We start from the raw sequence: 22,933 nt of genomic DNA, 5'->3' as shown, positions 1-22,933 counted from the left end.
CTGGCTGGGATAAAGGCAGGAGGGGATAAGGGCCAAGGGCTTGCTCTTTAGTTCAAGGTTTGCAAAGTCTCCCCTCCTCATTCTTGGTTTTGCAGTTTTCCTGAGTCTCGCTTCTGTGGTTTAAAATATTTCACTGTCTTGTTTCAGGAGCTTGTCTTTAGTGTGTTGTTTCAGTGAATGAACATGGGTTTCGTTCAGTTGTTAAGCTGTGCTGCACTTTGTACTTGCTCTTAAAACACATAAACACAAATCTACTGTTGGATGGTACAACAGTAGAAAATAATGGCATCTGAGGATGGGAATTTGAAAAACCTGGACTTAGGAAGATTGCAGTGGCAGGCAGAATTTGAACTTTTCTCTTGCTTTCTATCTAGCCGATTCCTTCTACTCACTAAATCTGTCTACAAGAAATTTGTATTTAGAATAGAATTAATTTTGTAATTTATCCTCATGAACAAAGGGAAATCTGAACACCGAGTTAATATAAGCATATAGGCAGGAGGCCATACATCTATTTTTCATTTCAAAGCAGACAATATGATCTGAAAAATTGTCCTGCAGTCCCTGTTTTTTTTAAAGAAATGGATAAATATTCTCTAAATCTACAGTTACAGTAAGTGGCACTGGCTAATGATTTGATTTGAGGATTGAGAGCACAGTCTGGATTTACTCTTTGTGCATTAACGCAGGTCAAATGGACACAGGCTGCATTTTAAATCAGTAATGGAAGGCTGAAGCCTGCCTTAAACCAATCACATCAGCCTTACCCAAGACCGATTGATCCCGAGAGACCGAGCCCTGTGAGCACAGCTTTTATATGAATGGACTTTGTGCAGCCTGAAGTTTCATTCATAAAATGGATGCTGAAGGGGAAAAAAAAAAAAAAAAGAAACGCACCAAACCCTGGAATGTCCATTTATACGAAGCTGAAGGGTGTAGTGTTCCCTCAGCTGCTGCTTTTTCCAGTTGCCTTAAAGTAATGATTAATGCTCCTTGGCCCTGCCTGCCTGTAACCTGACTCCATTTATGGCCTTGGTGTGTTTCTAATGTATAGTGAATGAGAAGGCTACATTCTCAAATCAGAAACATAAACAGGAACTGGTTGGTCTGAATTCCATTCAAATATGTCACTTCAGCCGTGCAGTGTTTGTCCAACTTCAATTTTACAGGCATGGGATGGGGCGGGGGAGAAAAAGCAACACAGACAGTTTTTTGCTGTAAGATTACCAACAAAAGGAGAAAGGGAGAGTGAAAATACTGCTGTGTTTTGTTGAATTCGAAAGGAAGCAATGTTTAAAATACATTTTACAGTTACTGAGGTTAATAAAAGCAAATGCATGATTTTAAAGTATGCTCAAAAGATCAGTTCCATGTGGAATTTCAATTCGGAGCTGAATGTATGAGCCTTTGTTTTCCTGTTCTGCTGTATAAAAAGTTACACATCGCCTAGACAGGCTGTTGACATCTGGTCTCAGAAAATGCATTAGATGTTGTCATAGAACTAAAAACCAAAGTTGCGGAAAGGAAGCTGTTTGCTTAAGGTTTTCTTTCTGTGTGTGTGTGATAATCGCACTTAGACACGAGCTATTGAGGCCTAGATTTTTGTCAAGTAAAAAGCAAGAAATCGAGCTTAAGAAATCAAAATTAGTTATCTTTTAGAACGGAGGGTGTGTGTGTATTTATGAGTGCACATACTTGTAGATGTTATTGTTTGTTTAATTGCTGGTGTGAAGGTTAGTAGCAGGCAGAATGAAGAATGAAATCTTCCATTCTGAATGTTTTTGAACTGCATAATGATTTGGGAAAAGCAAGATTAATTTTTAGATGGATTTTTAGAGGAGACAGTGACTGCTTTTACCTCTGTAACTTCAGTGCATCTACATATTTCATACTGACCCTGCTAATACAACATTAGTGCTGACTTTTGTTTTGCCAGGATTTTAGCAGTTTGTAGCACTCTGTTGAACCATGAAGTTTCTCAGGGGACGGTGCTTTCAAAGGCAGTTGGACTAAAACCTGATCCACCAGCATTTGAGCTGTGAACATGCACAAGCAATTCCTGTTTAGGAAAACTGTCATTAGCTCTTGTATTTCTACCTGAATCTCTTTTTATGCAGAGATATAAGAGTTTTAATTTCATTGTGTTCTGCAGGCTTACAAAACCGTAGGTTCTGTATCAGATAAAATCATTAGGTTTGTTTCCCTGCGTAACACAGATCATGCATTTTCCTTAGTGATGCCTGGTGCCACTTGTTGTGATCTAGTGTGAAGAACTGCCTTTCCTACCTGAAAAATCCTGTCTGTTTTCCCATGATTTTAGCATTGCTCTTGATCTATGAGCTGGTCAGAGCTTCTCAGTGGCAGTAAATACTGCTTTCCACCATGAGGCTAAAAGTGTTTCAGTGGTGGATTAAGCGCTCCTTTGTAAACAGTTTGTCAGCGCTCTTGGAAATACATGAACAGAAAAGTTCTTTGCAGTCATATTGAGACATTACCAAGTTTGAGGCTGAAAGTACAATGCCTTTTAACTTGCTCATTTTATTTTAAAAAGGCTACTTTTGTCAGGCTACCTTTGTCTCTGCATGCGGTAAAAACCTCTCCCACTGCCCCGGCCATCTCTGTGCATACCAGAACTTGCACTGCAGAAGATGGGAGGAGGCAGTGTGGGCAGGACTGGCACAGCAGCAGGGTTGGGCTGTCACATACTGGTATCTGCCTGGCAGCTGAGTGTCCCAGCCCCTGAAGGGCTTGTGTGTGCCCCCCTGCACCCAGTGGCACCAGTGAAAGGGTCTGCACGTGCTGGATTTCTTGCCTCTGGGAAGAGAGGTGGCACAGCACGCTTAAGTGTATGTAGAAACACCAATTCTGAGTCACTGAAATAGGAGCAAAAGACTCCGTAATTCTTTTTCAGACCAAGAAAGGATAACTGAGAAGGCTTCAGTTTCCAACTGTGGCTCAGTTTCCAACTGAGAAGGATATGGTGTAAGTTAAATTACAGGGTTGGCGTTATCCACAGCCAGTGGAATCCCTGAAAACTTTTGGGGAATTTTTCCTCTTGTTAATATCACTGAGTTGGTAATAAAGTGTAAATCAGAGAACTGGGTGAGCAATAGTAACACGGTTCCAGTTTTAGTGCCGTCACATATTTGATGCCTGTCAGGAAGGAGACAAGTTTCACATGTGGGTTGAGGTGTTTGATGAATGTGAGCAACTCGTTCACAGGCTCAGCATGTAAGGTAGCCACTGGTCAGGACACCATGCTGCTCACCGAAGCTGCCATGCTGTCTTTTCACCCACCCAGATTAAGCCTGCATGCACCTGCTGAGCCTTGGCCTCTGCCTCTCTGCACATGCACATGTGTAGTGCATGTACACCTGTCACACTTTGCACTCTTACATCCATGTGGGTCCTGCCCTGGGCCTCCACATCTTAAGATGCTGATGATAGAGTGAACTGAAAAGTAATTCAGAGTCAGAGCATAACGTGACAGTTTGTGAGACAGAGTGAGGAACGCTGCATAGTGTCAGAGTCACAGGAGCAGCCAAAGAAGAAATCCTGATGAGGGTTCCCAATATCTGCTGCATTCAAGAGGAGAAAGTCACTTCATTCGGTTTCTTGAAGAAGCTTACTTTTCCCTGTGTCTTCCCCAGCAAGAGAGACGTGGTGGAAATTGTTTTTGTGCAGGCTGTGATTGTGGGTCTGAAACCTGGTCCTTACCTCTGCATAAAAAATGGGAAAGGATTTAATGATTCCCTACCCACCTTGAGTTAGACAGGGCTGAGACAGCCTAACCCTTTAAATTCCACTATATTAATTAATACAAAATGCTTCCTTACTAAGAGACTACTCAAGTGCTTTATTTGATAATGAAACCTAGAACCTGTGCTTGCTGAATTTGGCAGCAGGTTTTTCTGGGGAAGTCTATTTGGCCTTTTTCTGCTTTGATATATTTTAAAACACAGCAGAGCATATTTCTAGTGGATTCTCTGTAACATTCGTAGATAAGAAGGTATTTATTATATAGATTACATGTAATTTTAAAGTAACACCTATTGTGGAAAAATAGTTCCAGAGCTACATGATATAAGACCACATTCACTGTTTTAAGATGACTGCTATGTTGCTGTTAGCAAGAGGAGCAATGAAGGATGATGTCTAGGTATTCCGAATTAACAATAAAAATATTTTTTTTTGTCTCCATATTTTTAGTTGCTTTTTTTTAAAAAAAAACAAACAAACAAACAAAAAAAAAACCTGGACTCTGCTGTTCTTGAGATGATGTAACTTCACAATGTGAACTACTTCATTAAGAATCTGAAATAAGCTTATCGTGAGTCCTAAAGCCAGGCGCGTTTTTCTTCAAAGACTAAAAATTACTAAAAGGTGGTAGAATCAGTCACCTCAAATACTTGGACCCTGCCCTGGTGGTATTTTATGCCTAATTCTGTCTTATTTGTTGTCTTAAAACAATACTTTAAGGAGAAGAAAACATATAATTGCTCTGTAATTTCTGCACTAAAATGTTTTCTTTTGAAGTAGCTCCGCTTAGCTAGTAAAAATACTTCTGGGTCTTAGTCAAGCATTTAGTACAATTTAAAACTGCAATGCTAAATTTCATTGGTTGGACTTTTTATTAGATAAGGTAGAAATGAAAGCAGCAGGCAATTTAATTAGCAGTAATTTTTCTGGGCAAGTCATTACTTTGATGAACTTCAGAGCAATGTTTATGGCTCCTAATTAACCATGTTAGTCATTTGATTGAATAATCACTTTGGAAATGTTTCTACAATTTGATTAGAGTCTGACCCACTCTGATAGTCATAAATTAACTGATAGCACTTTAGGATAACAAGACTCTAGTTACTTTACGAGAAATAAACTCTTGTCTGCTGTATTTTTCAGCCCTCTGTGGACTGTTTAAGCACAAACTAACCAAAAGATTAAGTAATGTTGGTACAAACAATGCTTGTCTTAAAAAGACTCCAGATGTTAATTATAATTGATTTTAGGAGCATACGAGATGAAACCCCAAATTGGCTAAAAACACAGCTTCTTGGATTCATACATAATTCTTTATTCTGTATACTCTGCTGTATCATTTTGCAAGAGTGGAGTTCATGAGTCAAAAAGGGTTTTGCTGCCAATACTAGTGAATTTTTACCTAAAATAGAAAATAGCATCTGTTTCAGTTCTGCAACTTTCTTTTTTTTTTTTTTTTTTTTTTTTTTTTTTTTTTAACGTAGATTTTTCCATTCTCCTTAAAATTCAATCTACTTGGTAAGATGAGTGATTCTTTGCAGGTGAACCACTACTTGTAGCCTTGACTTCTACTCTACAGAGCTATACTTGACTTGTGTGATCACTGAGTCACCGAGTCCTGTGTCTGCTCAGAATAGTTGTCTGAGACATTAGAGATCCTCAAGGCCTGAGCAGGCAGGCACTGAGCATGTAATCAAGAGAGGAGGTAATAAAGAGTTTGGCATAGATGTGCAGGAGAGATTGCGGACTGATAGAGGAAACTTATTCCTGTTCTGTGTTTCACTTGTTTTGTGAAGTCGGTGTCAAACCTCATTTTCTTAGCCAGCCAAATCTTTGATACTCATCAGTAGTCAGTGAACAACAAAATTTGGAATCACATTCTGAAAGAGTAGGTAGGCAGCATTGGAAAAATAATGGCTGCTCTTTTCACTTCTGTTTGCATCTCTTAAAGAGTTACAACTTACTGGTGTCAGATTGTAGTTTGGGGTAGGAGTTTATCCCAAGATTGAATAGATGGTGTTAAGCAAGACTTTCAATATTCAAGAAGCGGTTTAAACATAGTCTAGAAGGGCAAATGTATATGGTGTTTGCAATTCCCTGTGCACAACATGTCACTATTGGAGACAGTGTAAGACAGGAGGAAAAACAAACAAACAAACAAACAAAAACATTTAAAGAATACCATTTTAATTAGTTCTGGTTTGTTTGTTTGTTTGCTTGTTTCCTCATTCTTCTTGCATATTTGAGTAGACGTGAAGAACTGCAAATAGATTTGTGTATTATTTAAAATGTGCACAATATTTATTTATTTTTTACTTTTAAGGGGTTTCTTTTTTGGTTAAGGGTACACAAGCAGAGGGTGAATTGGTGCAGCTGAATTCCTAGTTTAAATGCTTAGCATTTGCAGAAAATTTCTTTAAAGTTTCAAGACCTTAAGCAGAGTCTAAAAACCAATAATCTACTGTAGATTCATCCTGACATTCCTTGTATTAATGATACTGTATTTGTAGAGTTTATAAGTGCCTACTGTGATTGGCAGGCTTTACTGTGTAATTGATTAAAAACGGTGTGTTGAATTAGTTACAAAGACAGATATACGAGCACAGAGTTTAAAATATTCATACTGTTTGTGTGGATTTTTTGGTCTGTGAATGATCTCAAATATGTTGTGGGAATCAACTTTTAGCAAGGTTGATTGCAATAAGGGTATGAGTTCAAGTACCAATGTTGTGTGGGTTCTGTGATCTTTATGGTTTTCTCTTTTGCCATGCCTTGTGCATGCTGCTCTGAAATGCTTACTGGGGGTTGTCAGGTTCCTTCCCCCTTGCTGTAACTTGCATCCTTCTTAGTGTTCTTCTGCCTGCAGCTCTTGTCATTGATAACCTGAACATTTCAATTCCAGACAGTCTTTTGACTAGTGTTGTCTTCTCTTTTTAGAAGTGCCTAGCTGCCATTCCATTTACATGAGGCAAGAAGGCTTCCTGACTCACCCAAACAGAACAGAAGTTAAGTTTTCTATTATGTATCACTTATTATGAGATTATGAGAGAAATGGGGGGGGGGGGACGGTGGTTAAAGCCTGGAGAGATTTGGGTTTCACTGGTTTGATCCTGCTGCTGGGAAGACACTGTCATCTTTCTTTCCCTTCCCAGTCTAGAGTTTCTGCTGAGCTGGTCTTTTGTAGTTTCTTCTAGTGACACAGGTTGGTTAGGATAGAAGCAACTTTGTTATGAATTTATTCATTCTACTTTTCAGTGCCTCCAGCTGTTGAATGGAAGTGATGCTAACAAATTTGTCCATATAACCCATTCTATTTAAATGATATTTTCCAGGCTACTAGTGTGACAGGCTTGGTTAACAGTTAAGTAATCCATTTTACACTTCAAAAAGTTTTCAGTTTTTGTCTTTTTGTTTTTTCAATGTTTTGGTGCTTTTTAGACCATTTAATATATGCAAAAGCTGTTAAGGACTTCAGTAAGGAAGAGCTAAGATCATTGTCAAAATTAATAATTGTAAGTGATAGCACTTTATACATATTAAAAAGGCCAGCAGAACTAAGCAAAAATGGCCACTGAAACATAGCTTATGCCATTCACTCTCCTGCTTTAATGCATCCTTTTTGTCAATATGTGATTTTTTTGTTTTTTAGGGTTTGTTTGTTTTTCCTCCAAGGGGCGAATTTCACAAACCTGAGGAAAATTGTTTCTGAGATAGATGGGAATTCAAACAGATGTATGAGTGAAAGTCCTGTAGTAAGGCTTCATTCGTTAGTAAAAGACACAACTGGAAAGATAACAAAGCTAAGTAAAAGCCCATGTGCTTCTGGAGTGGAATAAAGGCAGAAAAATAGAAATGAAATTTAGTGTATTACAAGGAGGATGAAAAAGCAGGTAGAAATTTGTAACAGCCTTGGTATATGAAATTCTATTATGTATATAAGCTTGATAAGAGAGGTGAAAGACATCAGTGAAAAATCCACAAACTACAGGGCGAGGGTTAACAGATTTGAGTTTTAATCGTGGCATAGATAGGGGAGAAACAGACTTAGCCATGTTATGTACTCGTAAGCTCTTGGAGGTGGTAAATTTGTTATGAATGACGTAGGAAAAGCAGCCATGTTTGGGTCAATATTTGTTTTCTGTATTTGGAAATCAGTCAACATGATTTTATGGAATAAAGGTCATGTCAAAGAAATCTGATTTCATTCTTTGTTGAGATTAAAAGTTTGATTGATAAAGATACTTGTCTCTTGTATCATGTAGTTGGCCATTTATATGGCATTCAATTTGCGACTGTATTACATTGTGATTAAGAAGTTAGCACTAAGCAGTATCAATAAGGTACACATTAAATACATTAAGACCTGGCTTACTGACAGATCTAAAAGTAGCTGTCACTGGACAATCATCACAGAATGGATTTGTTTCTATTAGAGTTCTGTATAGTTCTGTGGGAATTGATATCAGTGCTATTCAACATTTTCAGTAAAGATACAGAAAAATGTTAATTGATAACTGTGTGGCACAGTGGTAAATAACAGGCAGGACAGGGCAGTCACACAAAGCAGTTTTGATTGTATGGTAATCTGGGCATGTTAAAGAAAATGTTTTTTCAATACACTGAATGCAGACCGGGCCTATGGAATTGGGAAACAGTATATTGGAAAAAATGATGTTGAGATGGGCCTCCTCCTCCTCAGCTTCGCAATGGGAAATCAGCCCAACCAAACATTGCAGCCATATGGCAAAAAGCCCTTCTACAATATTTGTACAGTCAAACGGAGAGCCGGAGGGAGGCAGGAGAGGAGGACTTGTTTTGTCTCTCCAAGTTGCATTAGCAAGGCTGATACTGGCATCCAATACAGTTCTGGTTAACAAAAACGTCAAAATAATACTGCAAAATAGGAGTGTGCACAGAAGAGGGTCCTAAAAAGAGTGCAAGGTTGCAGGGAGTGTCTTTTAATGAAAAAAATTAATTTTCAAATGATCTTAATTGAAAGAAACATCCACTGAGTGACTTAGGTATGGGGAGAAAATACAGAGTAGAACTTCTTCAGTCTAGCAAGCAGAAGACACACAGGAACCAATGGTTAAAATGTGAAGCCATGCTAATTCAAATAGGAAATGAAGCAAACATTTTGGAATAAAGCGTAAAGAAAAACGAGTACTTTTTCATTTTTGCAGGTGGCGATTAGCAGTCTTTTGGGAATGCACGCATTAATTAAACACCCCTATACTGAGGCCAAAATGTTGTGATTGGGTGGTGTGTAAAGGATGTGGGATATAAATCTAATTCCTGTATGACTTACTGTTCCCTCTGGCATTAAGCCTATGATCTCGTCTTTCTCCATGCATCTTTTAAATAAACACCTCTTTAACTTACAGGTTGTATGTATGAAAAGGGACCTAGGCAGTTTTATGATGACACTTGCGTTGTTCCAGAGAAATTTGATGGTATGTATGACACATCTCTTGCTCTTTTCATGTGTGGCAAGATAAAAAAGAAAGAGATGAGGGACTTTTCTCTGTTGGTGATCAAAAAAGGTCAGTAACGTTCCAATTTAGGATTCCTTAACACACCATTTGCAGAGCGCCCAACCAAAGCTGACCTTTGTCTCTTGAAACCAAAGTCTCCTTTACAATAGGATGTCGTTTGACTTTTGCCAGTGAAGGGTTCTATATCCAATGTTGGGGCACAGGAGCTCAGTTCCTGTACTGGAAGAGAAGGAATAGGAGGATTTCCATTGCACTGATGATCACATACTGCTTGTTGTTAGAGATTTAATGAAAGCTTCTCTTATAATTAACAAAACAGAGGAGACGGCAGCAGCTTTGTTTTTAGTGAGGAGTAAGCCTCTTGTCCCATTGTCTGTGAAGATATGAATAGGGGGGAGTGAGTCTGTAGGACATTTCTGTGTTGGTGTGTTTGTGCTACATTAGGCATTGTGCTAGTGGTTTATTTTTCAGTAGGGTTCTGGGGTCAAGTAAAATAAATGGCCTGAATTATCCTCAGTTACTCTGATGTAAAATCAGTTTCCTGGTGTAACTCAGTTGATTTCAGATTTATTTCATTACAGACAAAGTAGATGGACTCAGTATTTTTTGCCGGTGACTCTGTTAGTCTGCAACTTTGGGAAGTAATTTGGAGATCAATTACTTAAATTTGCTGGAGTGGCTTCTTAAGTTAGTGTATGTATGTCCAGCTTTATTTATTTTTAAGCAGGAAGGATTATATACCTTCTGATAGCTAAAGGAAAGCTGGAGAATTTATGGTGCTATTTTTTTTTCCCCTCCTGCTTTATTTTTTTTTGTTTGTTTTCCCCTGAGAATCACTTAGATGGATTGCAAAACTATTGTGTGTATAGCAGCATTTGTTGTGTTTACTGAAGAATGGGAGACTCTAAAATGAAATTAACCTGAAGAATTGTATGTTTCTCAAACTGAGGTGTCATGAGCATTTCAGGGTTGGTAAGGAATAGTAAGAAATAAATAGAGGATTTTAAATAATACTAGCTTTCACCTAACTCTAAATATTGCTTAGTCCAGTATTGCATTGTCACAGGATTTACATATTCACTGAAAGGGTAATTTATTGAACGATCTACTTTATATGTTGGCTTTGGAATTTTTATTTTATTTTATTTTATTTTATTTTATTTTATTTTATTTTATTTTATTTTATTTTATTTTATTTTATTTTTTTGGTGATGATGGTGGTTTGTTTGTTTTTCCCAAGTGCACTGTGTCAGGTTCCCCCTCCCAAAAAACATTGTGGGCCTCATACGTTTTCAGTATCAGTGGCAAAATCATTTTTATATTTATCAGCGTGGGATCAGACCCTGTTCTACAAGAATATAAAAATATTCGAGATGAGTACTTGTTCATGCCATTCTTGAAAAGCGTTTTTGTTTATTTGGGTTTTGTCCAGGGAAGGGAATGAAAATGGGAAAGAAATACAAATAAAGTTAAAAAAAAAAAAAAAGTTTGGAAATATTTGTGTTCTTGCAAAGCAGGCAGTCTGCTACTAGCTGCTGTGAGTGACCATTGAGATAATACCTTGTACTCTAGAAGACTGATGTCATGATACAAATGTGTGTTTATACTTGTAGCATGATGACTTTTGAGGAAAAAATAGCAGATGTGTCATTATGTTTTGGCCAGTAAAGCTAAAATGGGATAATCCTAGGAGTAGCTTTGTTGTTTCAGAAGTAGATTCTCAGCTGCTTCATTCGGAATCAAAGATGGAAATAGGCGAAGAATCTGATCCTCTGTAATACTGTACTTGCTATTTGCACATTGCTCAGCTATCATTAAAAGAAAAATCCTGTCCTTGAGAAAGAAGGCCTTTCAGGACTGGAACTTGAACCTCACATAAACCCAAAAGCCTTGTGCTGATTTATTTGTTTTCCACAGCTATTGACTCAATTTTCTTTCCTGATTACAAAAGGAAATGCTCCATTTTTAATACTATTATTCTTACTTTCACTACTTGGAGCTGTTCTGTAATGGCCATCAGAGCATCCTAATGCTGTGGTTGGATGTAACATCCTGGCTTTCTGTATTAAACAGGTCATTCTGCTTATTGGCAAGGATTGCAGTTCTGGTACTCAAAATGAGGAGTTTTACCAGTTTATCAAGGATTGCTGTCATTATTCAAAGAAAAAAATAAATAAATCTCTGCTTCAACATCAGACCTTTCATCTGTTTCTGTTTGTCTGAGTTGTTTAGTATGAATATGATTTAAAGACAACAGAGACACGGTATGGATGAAGCAGGACAGTTTTTCATTGGCAATTTGTGGAACAACAGAATATTATTGTTGGTTTTTAATAGCTTCCTCTGGATTTGAAATTTTAGAAAACATTACTGCTTTTCAGGGGGAATACTAATCTAATATGTAGATACAAGTAAAAGTAATGTGTGCTTATATGCAAGTCCAATATACCACAGAGGAACTCGCATATCTGCAGGATTTGCATACCTATACGTAAAGCACATGCTGTTTAAATCCAAGTCAAATACTTTGTCAAATTTTCCTCTAGAGAATTTGCATGCAAAAGAAGTTTCACTCAATGGGGCTTTGCAGCTTTATGAAGCATACATTACATTTCCAAACAGGGGCTTGTTCGAAGTACAGTACACAAACGCAGTTCTTCAGACATCAGAGTTGCTTACAAAAATAGTTCATGCTCTTTCAAATAAAGGATATTACAAAATGGTTTGTAAGCAAGATTTGCGTGTATCAGAAGTGAATGGGGGTAGGCTTAGGGAGACTTCCATAAAGTGTGACTGAATTTAGGTACTTGTTAGTATACGAATATGTTACTGTAAGAGTGTTTACAATTAATAGCAGGAGGGGGACTTTTGCATTTATAGACAGCTGGGTAGTAAGAATTCTTTAATTTTATTAACCCTAATGATTGCTTTGCCAGCTTATTACACAAACTGAGTGACGATGCTTTTTGTGCGTTGGTCAGCTAACACTCTTACTCTGTGCAGGTGACGTCAAACAGGAGCCAGGAATGTACCGTGAGGGACCCACGTATCAACGGCGAGGCTCACTTCAGCTGTGGCAGTTCTTGGTAGCACTTCTTGATGACCCATCAAACTCTCACTTCATAGCATGGACTGGTCGAGGCATGGAATTCAAGCTGATCGAGCCTGAGGAGGTGAGATAGATAAACAGCAAGTCTCAATGTCCACTGCTCCATCCTGCAAATTTAAGAGTGCTTCTTCAGAGCTAGGCTGTGTTTTCCTTCAATATTTAATTTCACAACACTTCAGAAAGCTAATGGAGAGAACTGGTAGGGGAAGTGTTGGGACACATGCATGCTTGAGCATAGACTTGATTTCCTACTCACATGAAATAATAATGATAATATTGCAAGTACCAGAATTTCATAATACTCAGCACTAATTGTGGGGCCCAGATTTTACAGAACCATTTTCCAGGAAGAATCATTCCAAATTACTTTGAAAACTTGTCCCTGGATAGTCTTGAATAGTGCCAAATATTCTTTAGTGTAAAGGTGTGGGCAGTTGGAACTCTAGCTGTAGAATGAAAGACCCCATCTGAAACAGCTGACAAAGGAGTTTAAGAATGCTATGCAGTAAAATCCCATTGAAATTATAAATAAAAGCTCTCTCTTTAGAGTCTTATTTAGAACCTTCTTGCTTAACTGTATCATTAGATTGCTGAGTGCATGTTTAGGTCCTAGTATTGCAAACACTCTTGCACATGCACAGCTTCCCTGAACCATGAAGGACTCATGGGGTAGATAAAATTACTTGTATTCATGAACATTTGCTGAACCATGACTTAGTTCACTTGTGTGATAAACAGGAATAAATTGAACATTTTATTACATAAACTATTTTGACTAGCTAACATTAAATAATCTATGCTGTGTTCTAAACAGCAGTGGAAACTGTTAGAAAATCTGGTGTGTGTGAATTTTATTATAATGCTGATGTGGATGATTTGATGAATGTTGTCAAAAAGCAGTATCATTCTGGTTTACTTGTTTGCCCCTTGGAAGGGTTTGAGTATTAGAGGAGACCACAGTAAATTTTCATTCAGAATCTTCTCTGAGTCAGAAGCTTCGGGGGTGTAAGGCAGCTTCTGTGTTCCACCAGCTATTTCTGCCATCCATCTGCTGCCATAAGTGATATGAAAGCTTTCTTGCATTTAAGTTACATGACGTGCCAACAGCCCTAAGGGTAGCTGAGGATGGAGATGGTACTGATGTTCCTTTTCTTCCTGACATGGTCTGGCTGAGGGGCAGGCTGCTGCAGGGACCCATGTGCCGGCTCTGCTCTGACCGAACATCCCCCATGCTAGTGATAGTCACCATGCAGATCCTGGCAGTGTGCATTTGAGGATTTGATCACAGAACATCTGATTCTTTCCTCTGGCCAATATTGGCATTTTTATTTAAATTCTAAGTTTTGTCCTGTCTTTAAGGTATGTCCAGTATTTTTCAAGATCAAAGAGATTTATTGAACAATGCTTCCCAGCATATGTTGCAAAAACTTTATAGATTTAATTAGTTAAAGAAAGGAAAATAACAAAATAAAGCCCCAAGAGTTACATATTGCAGAATTCCGTGAAGAATTAGATACTCACATTTAAGTTAGCCAGATCATCTGCTTGTCTGACTGCACAGCAGTTGCTTTGTGGTTTTGAGCAGCGCTACATCTAAGATCTGGAGGAGGCAGACAACTTGAAACTTGCTTGCTCCTCCGTGCTCTCTGTGAATGCAAAGAAGACTAAGTTGTTTTCATGTGAATGTCATGGATCTGACAAAAGCTGTCGATTAGAATAAGAATAGCCTGTGGGAAGTTGCACACTTCTGTTGGTTGCCAAGTGTGAATCGAAGGCAAGTCAAAGACCTTGTTGGTTCAGCTGTGTAAGTGAGGATGTTAGTGGCATGACCTTTCTATGCCATCCCTTTCTGGAGGTTTATGTAGGAAGGGTGATAACAAAAACAAGTATGTATCAGCTTCTCAGGCACCATAGTTCGTTCACAAAGCACGTGACTGTGAACTGTGGAGGTTAAGAATTGGCATAGGTCCACTTCCATTGCCTTATCACCGGCACAGTAACCTTCAACAGAAAAGTGGGGTGGAAGCCTTGAACCCTGAATCTCTTCCCCAGAGCAAGATTTGATATATGTTGTAGTTGAGGGACAAGAAGATTTTCTTACCAAGACTAATTCTGGACTTGGTTGCCTATTCATTTAGTCAAGATACCACACAATATAGCATATTCTCAATGATTATTTTGTTATAGAAAACTTTGCTGTGTACTTACTTATTATGCAAACCTGATACAGTAGTGATTTTTAGGACTTTGTTTAATGCAGGAATAAAACTTGGCAGGAGTAAAGAAAGAGAGATGTAGGCATGTGTTGCAAAGATGAATAGGCGAATCAAGGTTACATATCTAGGCCAAATCTACAGCTGGAATAAATTGACATGATTTGGAGGTATGTTTTGATACAGCTGTAACATAGCTAAAGTTAGCAGAGCCATGATAATTTACATAAGCCTGAGAAGCTGTACCATTGAAAGGAAATAATTATATAAAAAGAAATTTTAAAAATTATTGTCCAGATGGAGATCAAAGTCATGGCTTTTGCTGTTGCTATTTAGTCCCCTTCAATTCTCAATGCTGCATGTCATCTATGGTTTGCATCAAATGACTCCAGACACCTGTGGGAAAGTTTTGTAGAGCTGTCTGCTGAGAAGCTGCTTGGCTTCTCTCTCCCTTTCCCAGAGCTGTGTGCATATGCACCTCACAAACATTTTTATAAAATTTGCTCTAAAGAGCTCATCGACTCTTATTTTTCGTCATAATCTTTTTTTTTTCTCCCCTCAAGTGACATGATAGTCATTTGTACAGCCAGTAAATAAAATGTCACAAACAGCCGATTGTAATTTTGGGTGGGGAATAAGCAGTTAAGCTCTTTAAACAAAAACACTCTTTCTCCAGAACTACCTTTGACAATAAAACAGGAAGCATAGAGGCAAGTAGAAATCATAGGAGCAGAAGGCATATTGTTCTCTGAAATGGCTTCACAAGTTAATTGTGGCTTCCTTTAATATTAATTTTAAAGAGAAATACAACCACAATCATGTAGTTTCTATCCTGTTCTTCGTACTGCCATATAGTTCCTCCAGGTGATTAGCCTTCCTCTTCTGATAATTTATTTTCTTTGCTGAAATTGTACTTAGGACTCAGTTTTGACTCCTATCTTGTAGCATTGCCATCGTTCCAAGTTACGGTCTGTATTAGTTCATGAACTAAGCCTATATGTATGTGTGTTTAATAGAATTTGGTAGTGTTAAGACAGGAAGGAAAACTCAAGAACAATTATACATATTTTCAAACTAAGAGAAGTTTTCATCTTTTCTGAAAGTTTTCTGATGAAGCTTGATGAATATTTTTTGTCTATAATTTCTTTATATGACTTGAATTTTTCATTGCTTTCTTTAAAAAGGCAAAATAATCCTCCCTCCCCCCTCCCCCCCCCAAAAAACAAAACAAAAGCAAAAAAACAGTCACGTTTGCTAATGAGTAAGTCTGTTTCAAGTTTAACAGATGAGTGGTGAGTCCAATTAAGAATCATGTTAGTACATGGGAAATTCAGGTCATGGCAACATTTTCGCTTTTATTTATGCATTTTACCTGCAGGGTTCCCCCGCTCCGTCCCCAAATAAAATATCTGATGATAAGATCTGCTTGCTAAATGCATTTAACAAATCAATGCTAATCCATTTATGTGGCAGGTGGCACGTCGCTGGGGGATTCAGAAAAATAGGCCAGCTATGAACTATGATAAACTTAGCCGATCACTTCGCTATTATTATGAAAAAGGAATCATGCAAAAGGTGAGCATCTAATTCTGTATTAAATTTCACTGGAATATTGCATGCTAATCTGCATGTTAAGTCAGTTTACAAAGAGTACTTTTAACTGCATTGCTTAGATAGGTTTTTCATCTATTTAGACAAACAATAAGCTATATTTTTCACCTACCAGGTATATGCATCAAGATATTTTTTTCAATGTAAAAAGTGTCTGTGGTTTCAGTTCACACAATGCACATCATGATTACAGGAAAAGAGGTAACATTCAAAAATATCCAAAAGAGCTTCCTGGCACCTGGTAAAAGCAAACAGCAGCATACACTATGAATAATATTTTGCAGATCTAAATTATCTGCCCAGTGCTTGGCTACTTTGGTAACTGCAAGATAAGGGAGAAAAATTATACCTATTAAAATACCAAATACTTTAATATTTTATTGATGATGTTGTAATAATACTATTTTTTAAGTGGAATTTAATATTTTATAATAGGCTGAATTATGGGAAGTATTTAACAATAATTTATGTATATCAGTCTTGTCTTGCTGACTGTATTCAACCTCTTCCTGTGGCTTGCTGTTTACATGTATGTTTTTAAATCTTGCTATGTAATGCTATAGTCTAGACTGAAAAGTCACTGGGAGAAACCTTCTGCATCAATGAAGTTTGTAGATATGATCAAAGATCATAAGAAACACATTGTATTATATAACTTGTTCCATAGCCTGGCACATTAGTTTTGTTATCTGTGTTGACTAACATGTTTAAACGTGCCATTTGCCAATTCCATGAATAAAAACAATGTCCTCCGCTCAATTTGCTGGGTAACTTTTCCTGTAGGGTTTGTGAAGTCTGGGTTTGGAGTTGCCTGCTCCAGATTCTGTAGCTATGACTATGGGATCATTGTAGTGCTTGCCTGTTTCACTCTCTGGGTGTCTGCTTGGTCAGCCCAGGCTAGTACTGGCTTATGGCCAGTGCCTTATCCCCTTCTGTGTCTTATCCCCTTAGTCTTTGTAAAGTGGACTGAAAAAAAGGTCCAATTGGGGAGAAGCAAAAATGCTTGGTTTTACTCGGCAGTGCTTCAGCCAGAGGCACGCATGGCCACAGCTCAAAGGCAGCACGGAGGCAAGAATAAGTGGCAAACAGAGGGAAACTAGTTGAATAGGTGGGAACAGGAATATAATATGTACATATACATTTAATATGGAAAGTTCTTCTGACAGCTAGCTTGCTAACTCTTTGCTACTTTTTTTTTCCTTTTTTTATTTTATTTTTAATCTACATGAGTGTATTTAAAACACATTTCAAAAGCTAATTTGAATACTTATTTTTCTGGCAGAGCAATGTTTGAATTTTCCGCTGGGATCATCTTAGCTGACCACTTACTATATGCTAAAAAACTAATGGAGATTATAGATTTGCAGTAGGCTTCTTTACTTAAAAAATTGTATGCACAATTTTCCCCTTTTGTTTAAAGTTAGGCAATGGTAATAAGCTATGCAAATGTCCAGCTTCCAAATGCAGACTTCAGTCTGTCAAACCTGTTGACATTAATTTGATGAAAAAAATCTATTACAGATATACCAAGGCCCTACCAAGACATAACATTATTTGTAAATAGATAAGCTGAAACTTTAAGGAGGTACTTCAGACTATCTTACACCTTTAAGAACAAAGTTAAGTTTGCAGCACTTTTGCCACCTTCATTCGCTTTCAATCCCATACTAGCTCTAGTTGCAGGAATTAGACAGTATGATCTTTATTTTCAAATAATTTTAATAAAAGATGAGCATGCAACGTGTTTTTTTGCCATAATTCCTTAGTGTGATTGAGAAGACATGATTGACCAGCTTTCTGTTTTGTTTTTAGATGAAGCACATCCATTTAATGGTATTTCTGAATAAAGGAAAACTTTAGGATTGTTGGATAATTGTCCCTCCATAAGCAAATCCAAATGTCACAGGCTTTGCATGAGCAATTGCTAAGTACATATTAGCCTACGTATTTGCTTACGCTGTCCCTGTACAATCAGCATACACTATAACTAAGTGCTTTTATACTTAAGTATGAATCAATTTACATAAAGTGAAACTCAGATCTCTATCATGCAATGTGATTCTTTTTTCCACTTCACAGTGTGTTGGACTTAGTCATTTTATTTTGCCACTGTAGTGACAATTTGTTTACATTTTCCAATATGAACAGTTCCATTTGTGGTTAAGTATAGGAAACAACCGCAAACAAAGTTTGAAAGTAGAAGAGCTAGTTCATCTTCCAACAGGATATCATATGTCTCAAAATCAAGACAAATCTGCACAGACTGCTTCTGCAGATCCCTGGTTTTGCTAGGTCATTGCCTTACCCATTCTTCTGTCTCATTATTAAGTGAAAGGGTGTATTCTTCAAGAGGTCTGTTGAACTTGGAGTTGCAAAACCACAAAGCCTTACACTGCACTTTTTTTCTTACTTCTGTTATCCTAAGGTTGCTGGAGAAAGATATGTCTACAAGTTCGTTTGCGACCCTGAAGCGCTTTTCTCCATGGCCTTTCCAGACAACCAGCGCCCCTTACTGAAGACTGACATGGAGCGCCACATCAATGAGGAGGACACTGTGCCTCTGTCCCACTTTGATGAGAGCATGGTCTATGTGCAGGACGGTGGCTGCTGCAACACCCACCCCTATAATGAAGGCTACGTCTATTAACAACAGTGACAGTGAAGGGGATATTTTCCCCCTCCTTTAGGCTTCTCCTCTTTCACAAGACCCAGAGGAAAGCTGAAACGACTTCAGTTTGTTTTTTAAATAGTACACTAAAAGGGGCTTTTCCTGTTGCATTACTCCTATGGTCTGCCATGGACAGCGCACTTTATTTGAAAGGGGAGGGTTGGAACTTAAACGTTATTCTGTGTAACAGGAGGAAAAGGGTGGGTTTGCTTTTTACTTAAGTTTGGGAAGGGAACATACAGGTTTTAAGTACAAAAAAAGCTATATCATGTCTGTTTTGTTTCATATCAGCATAAGATACTGTACATTTTCTCTGGGTATCCGTAGTACAGTTAATTCTCATTGTGCAAAATAACCACTTGCTGATGATATCAGCACAGCATGCCTCGGGCATTTGTTTCTTGCCATTCTTAATTGCCTTTCTACAGTTATAAAAGAGAAGCAAAGCATATACCATAGCATTTAATTTAGAAACTTGAAGTGGCAGACCTTGCACCTTGCCTCTAAAAACAAGCATCTTGAGAGGTTTTTTTGTTTGTTTTTGTTTTTGGTAGGGCTTCAAAAAATCCAATTTAATGGCAGATTGGCTGTAAGTACAGTGACTAAATAACAAAATCCATGACTGCAGACCACAAGCTGCATGCTGTAACTGGTGCCACATTGCTATTCATATATGGCCCATGCTATGGTTTAGACCTTTCAAGATCCATTTGAGGGTAATAATTACATGTGGTAGGCTTTCTGATGATCATGTCAGCATTAAATACAGGATTATGATCAGGAGGGAGAAAACATTTTGTATCCTTCCATTTCCTTTGGTACATAAATAAGTTATTTAATCAATAGGAATTAACTGTACTAAGTCACATATCTAATTATGCTGTTTAGACACAGCAAGCACTCCTTGAGAAAAATATCCAATACACTAAATAGGTACTTTAGTAATTTTTAGACACGGTACCCATTAATATGCATTTAAACCTTTTACTGCTGTGTTATGTTGATAACATATATAAATACTAGATAATGCTAATGCTTCTGCTGCTGTCTTTTTCTGTAATATTCTCTTTGATGCTGAATTTACTATGACCATTTATAAGCAATGCTGTAACTACAGGTAGCATTTCAGGACAAAATAGATGACTTGAACCATTTATTGCTTAGAAAATAGCTTACGCCATAGCTGTGCTATAAGCAGCTTTTATGCGCATCCACAAATGACTAGTAAGCTTCAGCTTGCTGAGGAAAGCTCTGCAGAGCCTTTTGTAATTTTCGGTGGAAAAGAGACGAACTGTCAAAGAATACCATGAAGTCGCTGTATGACGTTGTAGTGCTGGCACTGATGTTACCAATCAACTTGTTTTGGACACTAAATGTAAATGTGATCTGATATGCTCGGAAGACAATTTAAATTTTGAGTTCTTTTTTTTCCCCCATTGTTTTTTTTTCTTTTTTTGAGAGGGGTAATCTGAATACAAGCCAAACGCAATATTCTGTACGTAAAATGAAAAAAAAAGAAAGCAAAAAAGCAAAAGTTTTAAATATGTATGAGCACCTTTTCTGAAATATAATATTTACTAGTTTGAAGGGAGTTAGAGAGGGTAAGATGTGGATTTCTTTCTTTGCCCAGTGAAATTTAAATAAGTGTTATATGGATTGCCTCATTTTCCTATATTCATGAGAAGTGGGAGGAAAATGAATGCATAACCATAAAACAAGAATAATTTTCATCACAATGGATGGATTTCAAAGACAATCCTAGGTGGTGGGTTAATTTTCCATCCTGTGTCAATTAAGACATGAGTTAAGCTATGAATATTTTAACATGCAATTAATCAAAAGTACAGAAGTAGTGATCACTAGAAATCACGGGTGCATAAAAAACATTTGGGCAGGTATTTAATTTACTCAGATACATAAGACAACATATTTTATGGGAGTGTGTGTATGCCTTAATACACCACCTAATTCTGTTATCTGTAAGTCTCAATGGCACTTAAATTTGCAGTGATCAACCCAGAATCACAAATCTCAAACTGCATAATTACCAAGGAGGAAAGGGAAAAGGTTAAATAAGATTGTTTAAAACAAAAACAACAAACGTAGTTTCCATTGAAATAAGGTTCAAATGAAACATGCTTTGATGAAAAGTCCTTGGATTGATTTTGTTTTTTTAATGTCATCATTGAGCGCCTCCTGCCTGTGGCAGGATGTGGGTATGGGAAAGGGGTTGGACAAAAAAAGGAAAAAAAAAAAAAAAAAAAGCATCAAATGTGTAATATTTAAGAAGAAATATATATATATATCTGTATACGGTAGTGACTCACTGAACAAAACAAGCAATCAGACCAACATTACCATGATCTCTCAGCAGAAGATATAAAAGTCTTTCACTGAACTGATTAACCCTTTTTAAAATGTACCTAAGAGGTTTATTTAAAATCTGTTTTTATTCCACTTTTTTTTGTTCGTTTGGTTGGTTGGTTTTTTTTTTTTTGGTTTGTTTGTTTGTTTGTTTGGGGTTTTCAGGTAGAATAATAAATCTGGCAGCTGATTTCTGCAAGATTGTTGTGTATTGGATTCCTAACCATTTAGACTGGATTGGCCACTGAAGTAAGATTCTTCTTTTGGAAGAAGAGTTGACAATTGTCTGTTCCCAGTGCCTAGGAAAGCATCCCCCGAAATGTAAGCCCCCCCCCCCCCCAAAAAAAAAAAAAAAAAAAAAAGGAGTACATACAATTCACTTGTAAGTATATTATAACTATACATTATAGCTGGTATTTAGGTTGTCAAAGCATTGTATTTGACTAACAAAAGGGAGGAGGGTGGACTCTGTAAATTTAGAGAAGGATTGATTCCAACTAGAAACACATACACATTTTCACAGAGCATTTTAATGCCCTACTGAATTTGATTGTGTGTGTTTGGGGTTAATGGGAGGGGTGCTTTTGGTTGGTTGTTTTTTTTTGTTTGTTTGTTTTCAAGCTGCTTCCTCAGCAGAAGGAAGAAAAACAGGCTTCACCTCTCTTTTAGGAGCAACTGTTTTGGAGTTAGATTGTGCATGGTTGCTTGTGTACATTTACTGCCATAGTAGCGAGCAGCACAAAGTAGTGCTACTGTGAAGCACATCTAGGAGACATCACTGCAAGACCCATGCGCAGAGGGATGGCTGAGGTGCTTGGACATTTTTTTCTCCACTGTGACAGTTCAGCTGCTTCAGAAACTGAAGAGGTACAAATAGATAAGGACTTGGCAGACAAACTTCAATCCATTTAAGAGAGTTAAGGTTACAGTTTTCTGTATGGCAATGCACAAATTTTGGTTTAGGAACAGAGCCTAAGCCTTTACTCTCCAAGGTCACCAGTGTAACTTTCCTGTACATCAACTACAGTGCAAATCTTAACATTGTATTTTCTAAAAGCATGAAGTTCATACACTTTTCAGACCAAATCTGTCTGCTTTACTGCACAGTTAGCTGTTGTACTATTGAGGACAAATTGGGGTATAGAAACATTTTCTCCAGTGTTCTCTGAAAAACCCTTTGCTCAGGCTCTTTCCTTCTTTGGATTCCCAGATACCTAGGACCATTCCCAGGGGTTAATTCAGAGATTTATTGCCCCTTGACATCTGACTGGATTGAACTGCAAGTCCATCATCACAGGATAATATCATCTAGTAAATATTTTTGCCTTTTGTTTTGTTTATTTTATTTTTAATAGCAGGAAATAGATCAATGTGTGCAAAAGGTATGATGAAATCTCCGAATTGTTAATGGCTATACTTTCTTCTCTGAAGCACATTAGCTTCAATCTATATATTACAGGTAATAGCAATCATGAACAACCCTATTCAGTGCTCACATTAATAGCACCAAGGACTTCTCCAAATAATCTCCTTCAAAGATGTTTTGGGAGTCTTAATTAATGTGGTATCCTACACTCTAAGAATCATCACTCCAATCTATTTATTTATTTACCAGAGGCTATTCTGCTTGAAAAGGGAGTAGCAGCTATGAGCAGGTGCCAGTACCTCAGAGTTCCCTGTATTCATTTTACTAAGGTACCAGGTTGAGACCTGG

The 22,933-nt window shown here is 37.5% G+C and overlaps 1 protein-coding gene across 4 annotated transcripts in view; it reads left to right on the top strand.

Moving 5' to 3' along the window:
* The window catches only part of ETV1 (ETS variant transcription factor 1), a 68,433-nt gene extending 47,015 nt beyond the window's left edge, over nt 1-21,418 (top strand). For all 4 annotated transcript variants that reach the window (XM_084508332.1, XM_084508331.1, XM_084508333.1 and 1 more), the window contains 5 exons: nt 6,697-6,765; nt 9,144-9,212; nt 12,258-12,427; nt 16,050-16,151; nt 18,613-21,418. In XM_084508332.1, coding sequence (XP_084364458.1) covers nt 6,697-6,765; nt 9,144-9,212; nt 12,258-12,427; nt 16,050-16,151; nt 18,613-18,834 — 632 coding nt within the window. In that variant the 3' untranslated portion in view covers nt 18,835-21,418. The remainder of the gene's footprint in view (nt 1-6,696; nt 6,766-9,143; nt 9,213-12,257; nt 12,428-16,049; nt 16,152-18,612) is intronic.
* The last annotated feature ends 1,515 nt before the right edge of the window (nt 21,419-22,933 follow it).

This window comes from Aythya ferina (assembly GCF_964211825.1).
Source record: "Aythya ferina genome assembly, chromosome: 2".
NCBI classification, from domain to species: Eukaryota; Metazoa; Chordata; class Aves; order Anseriformes; family Anatidae; genus Aythya; species Aythya ferina.
The sequence above is the reverse complement of the archived record's forward strand: the minus strand, read 5'-3'. Positions and strand labels throughout refer to the sequence as shown.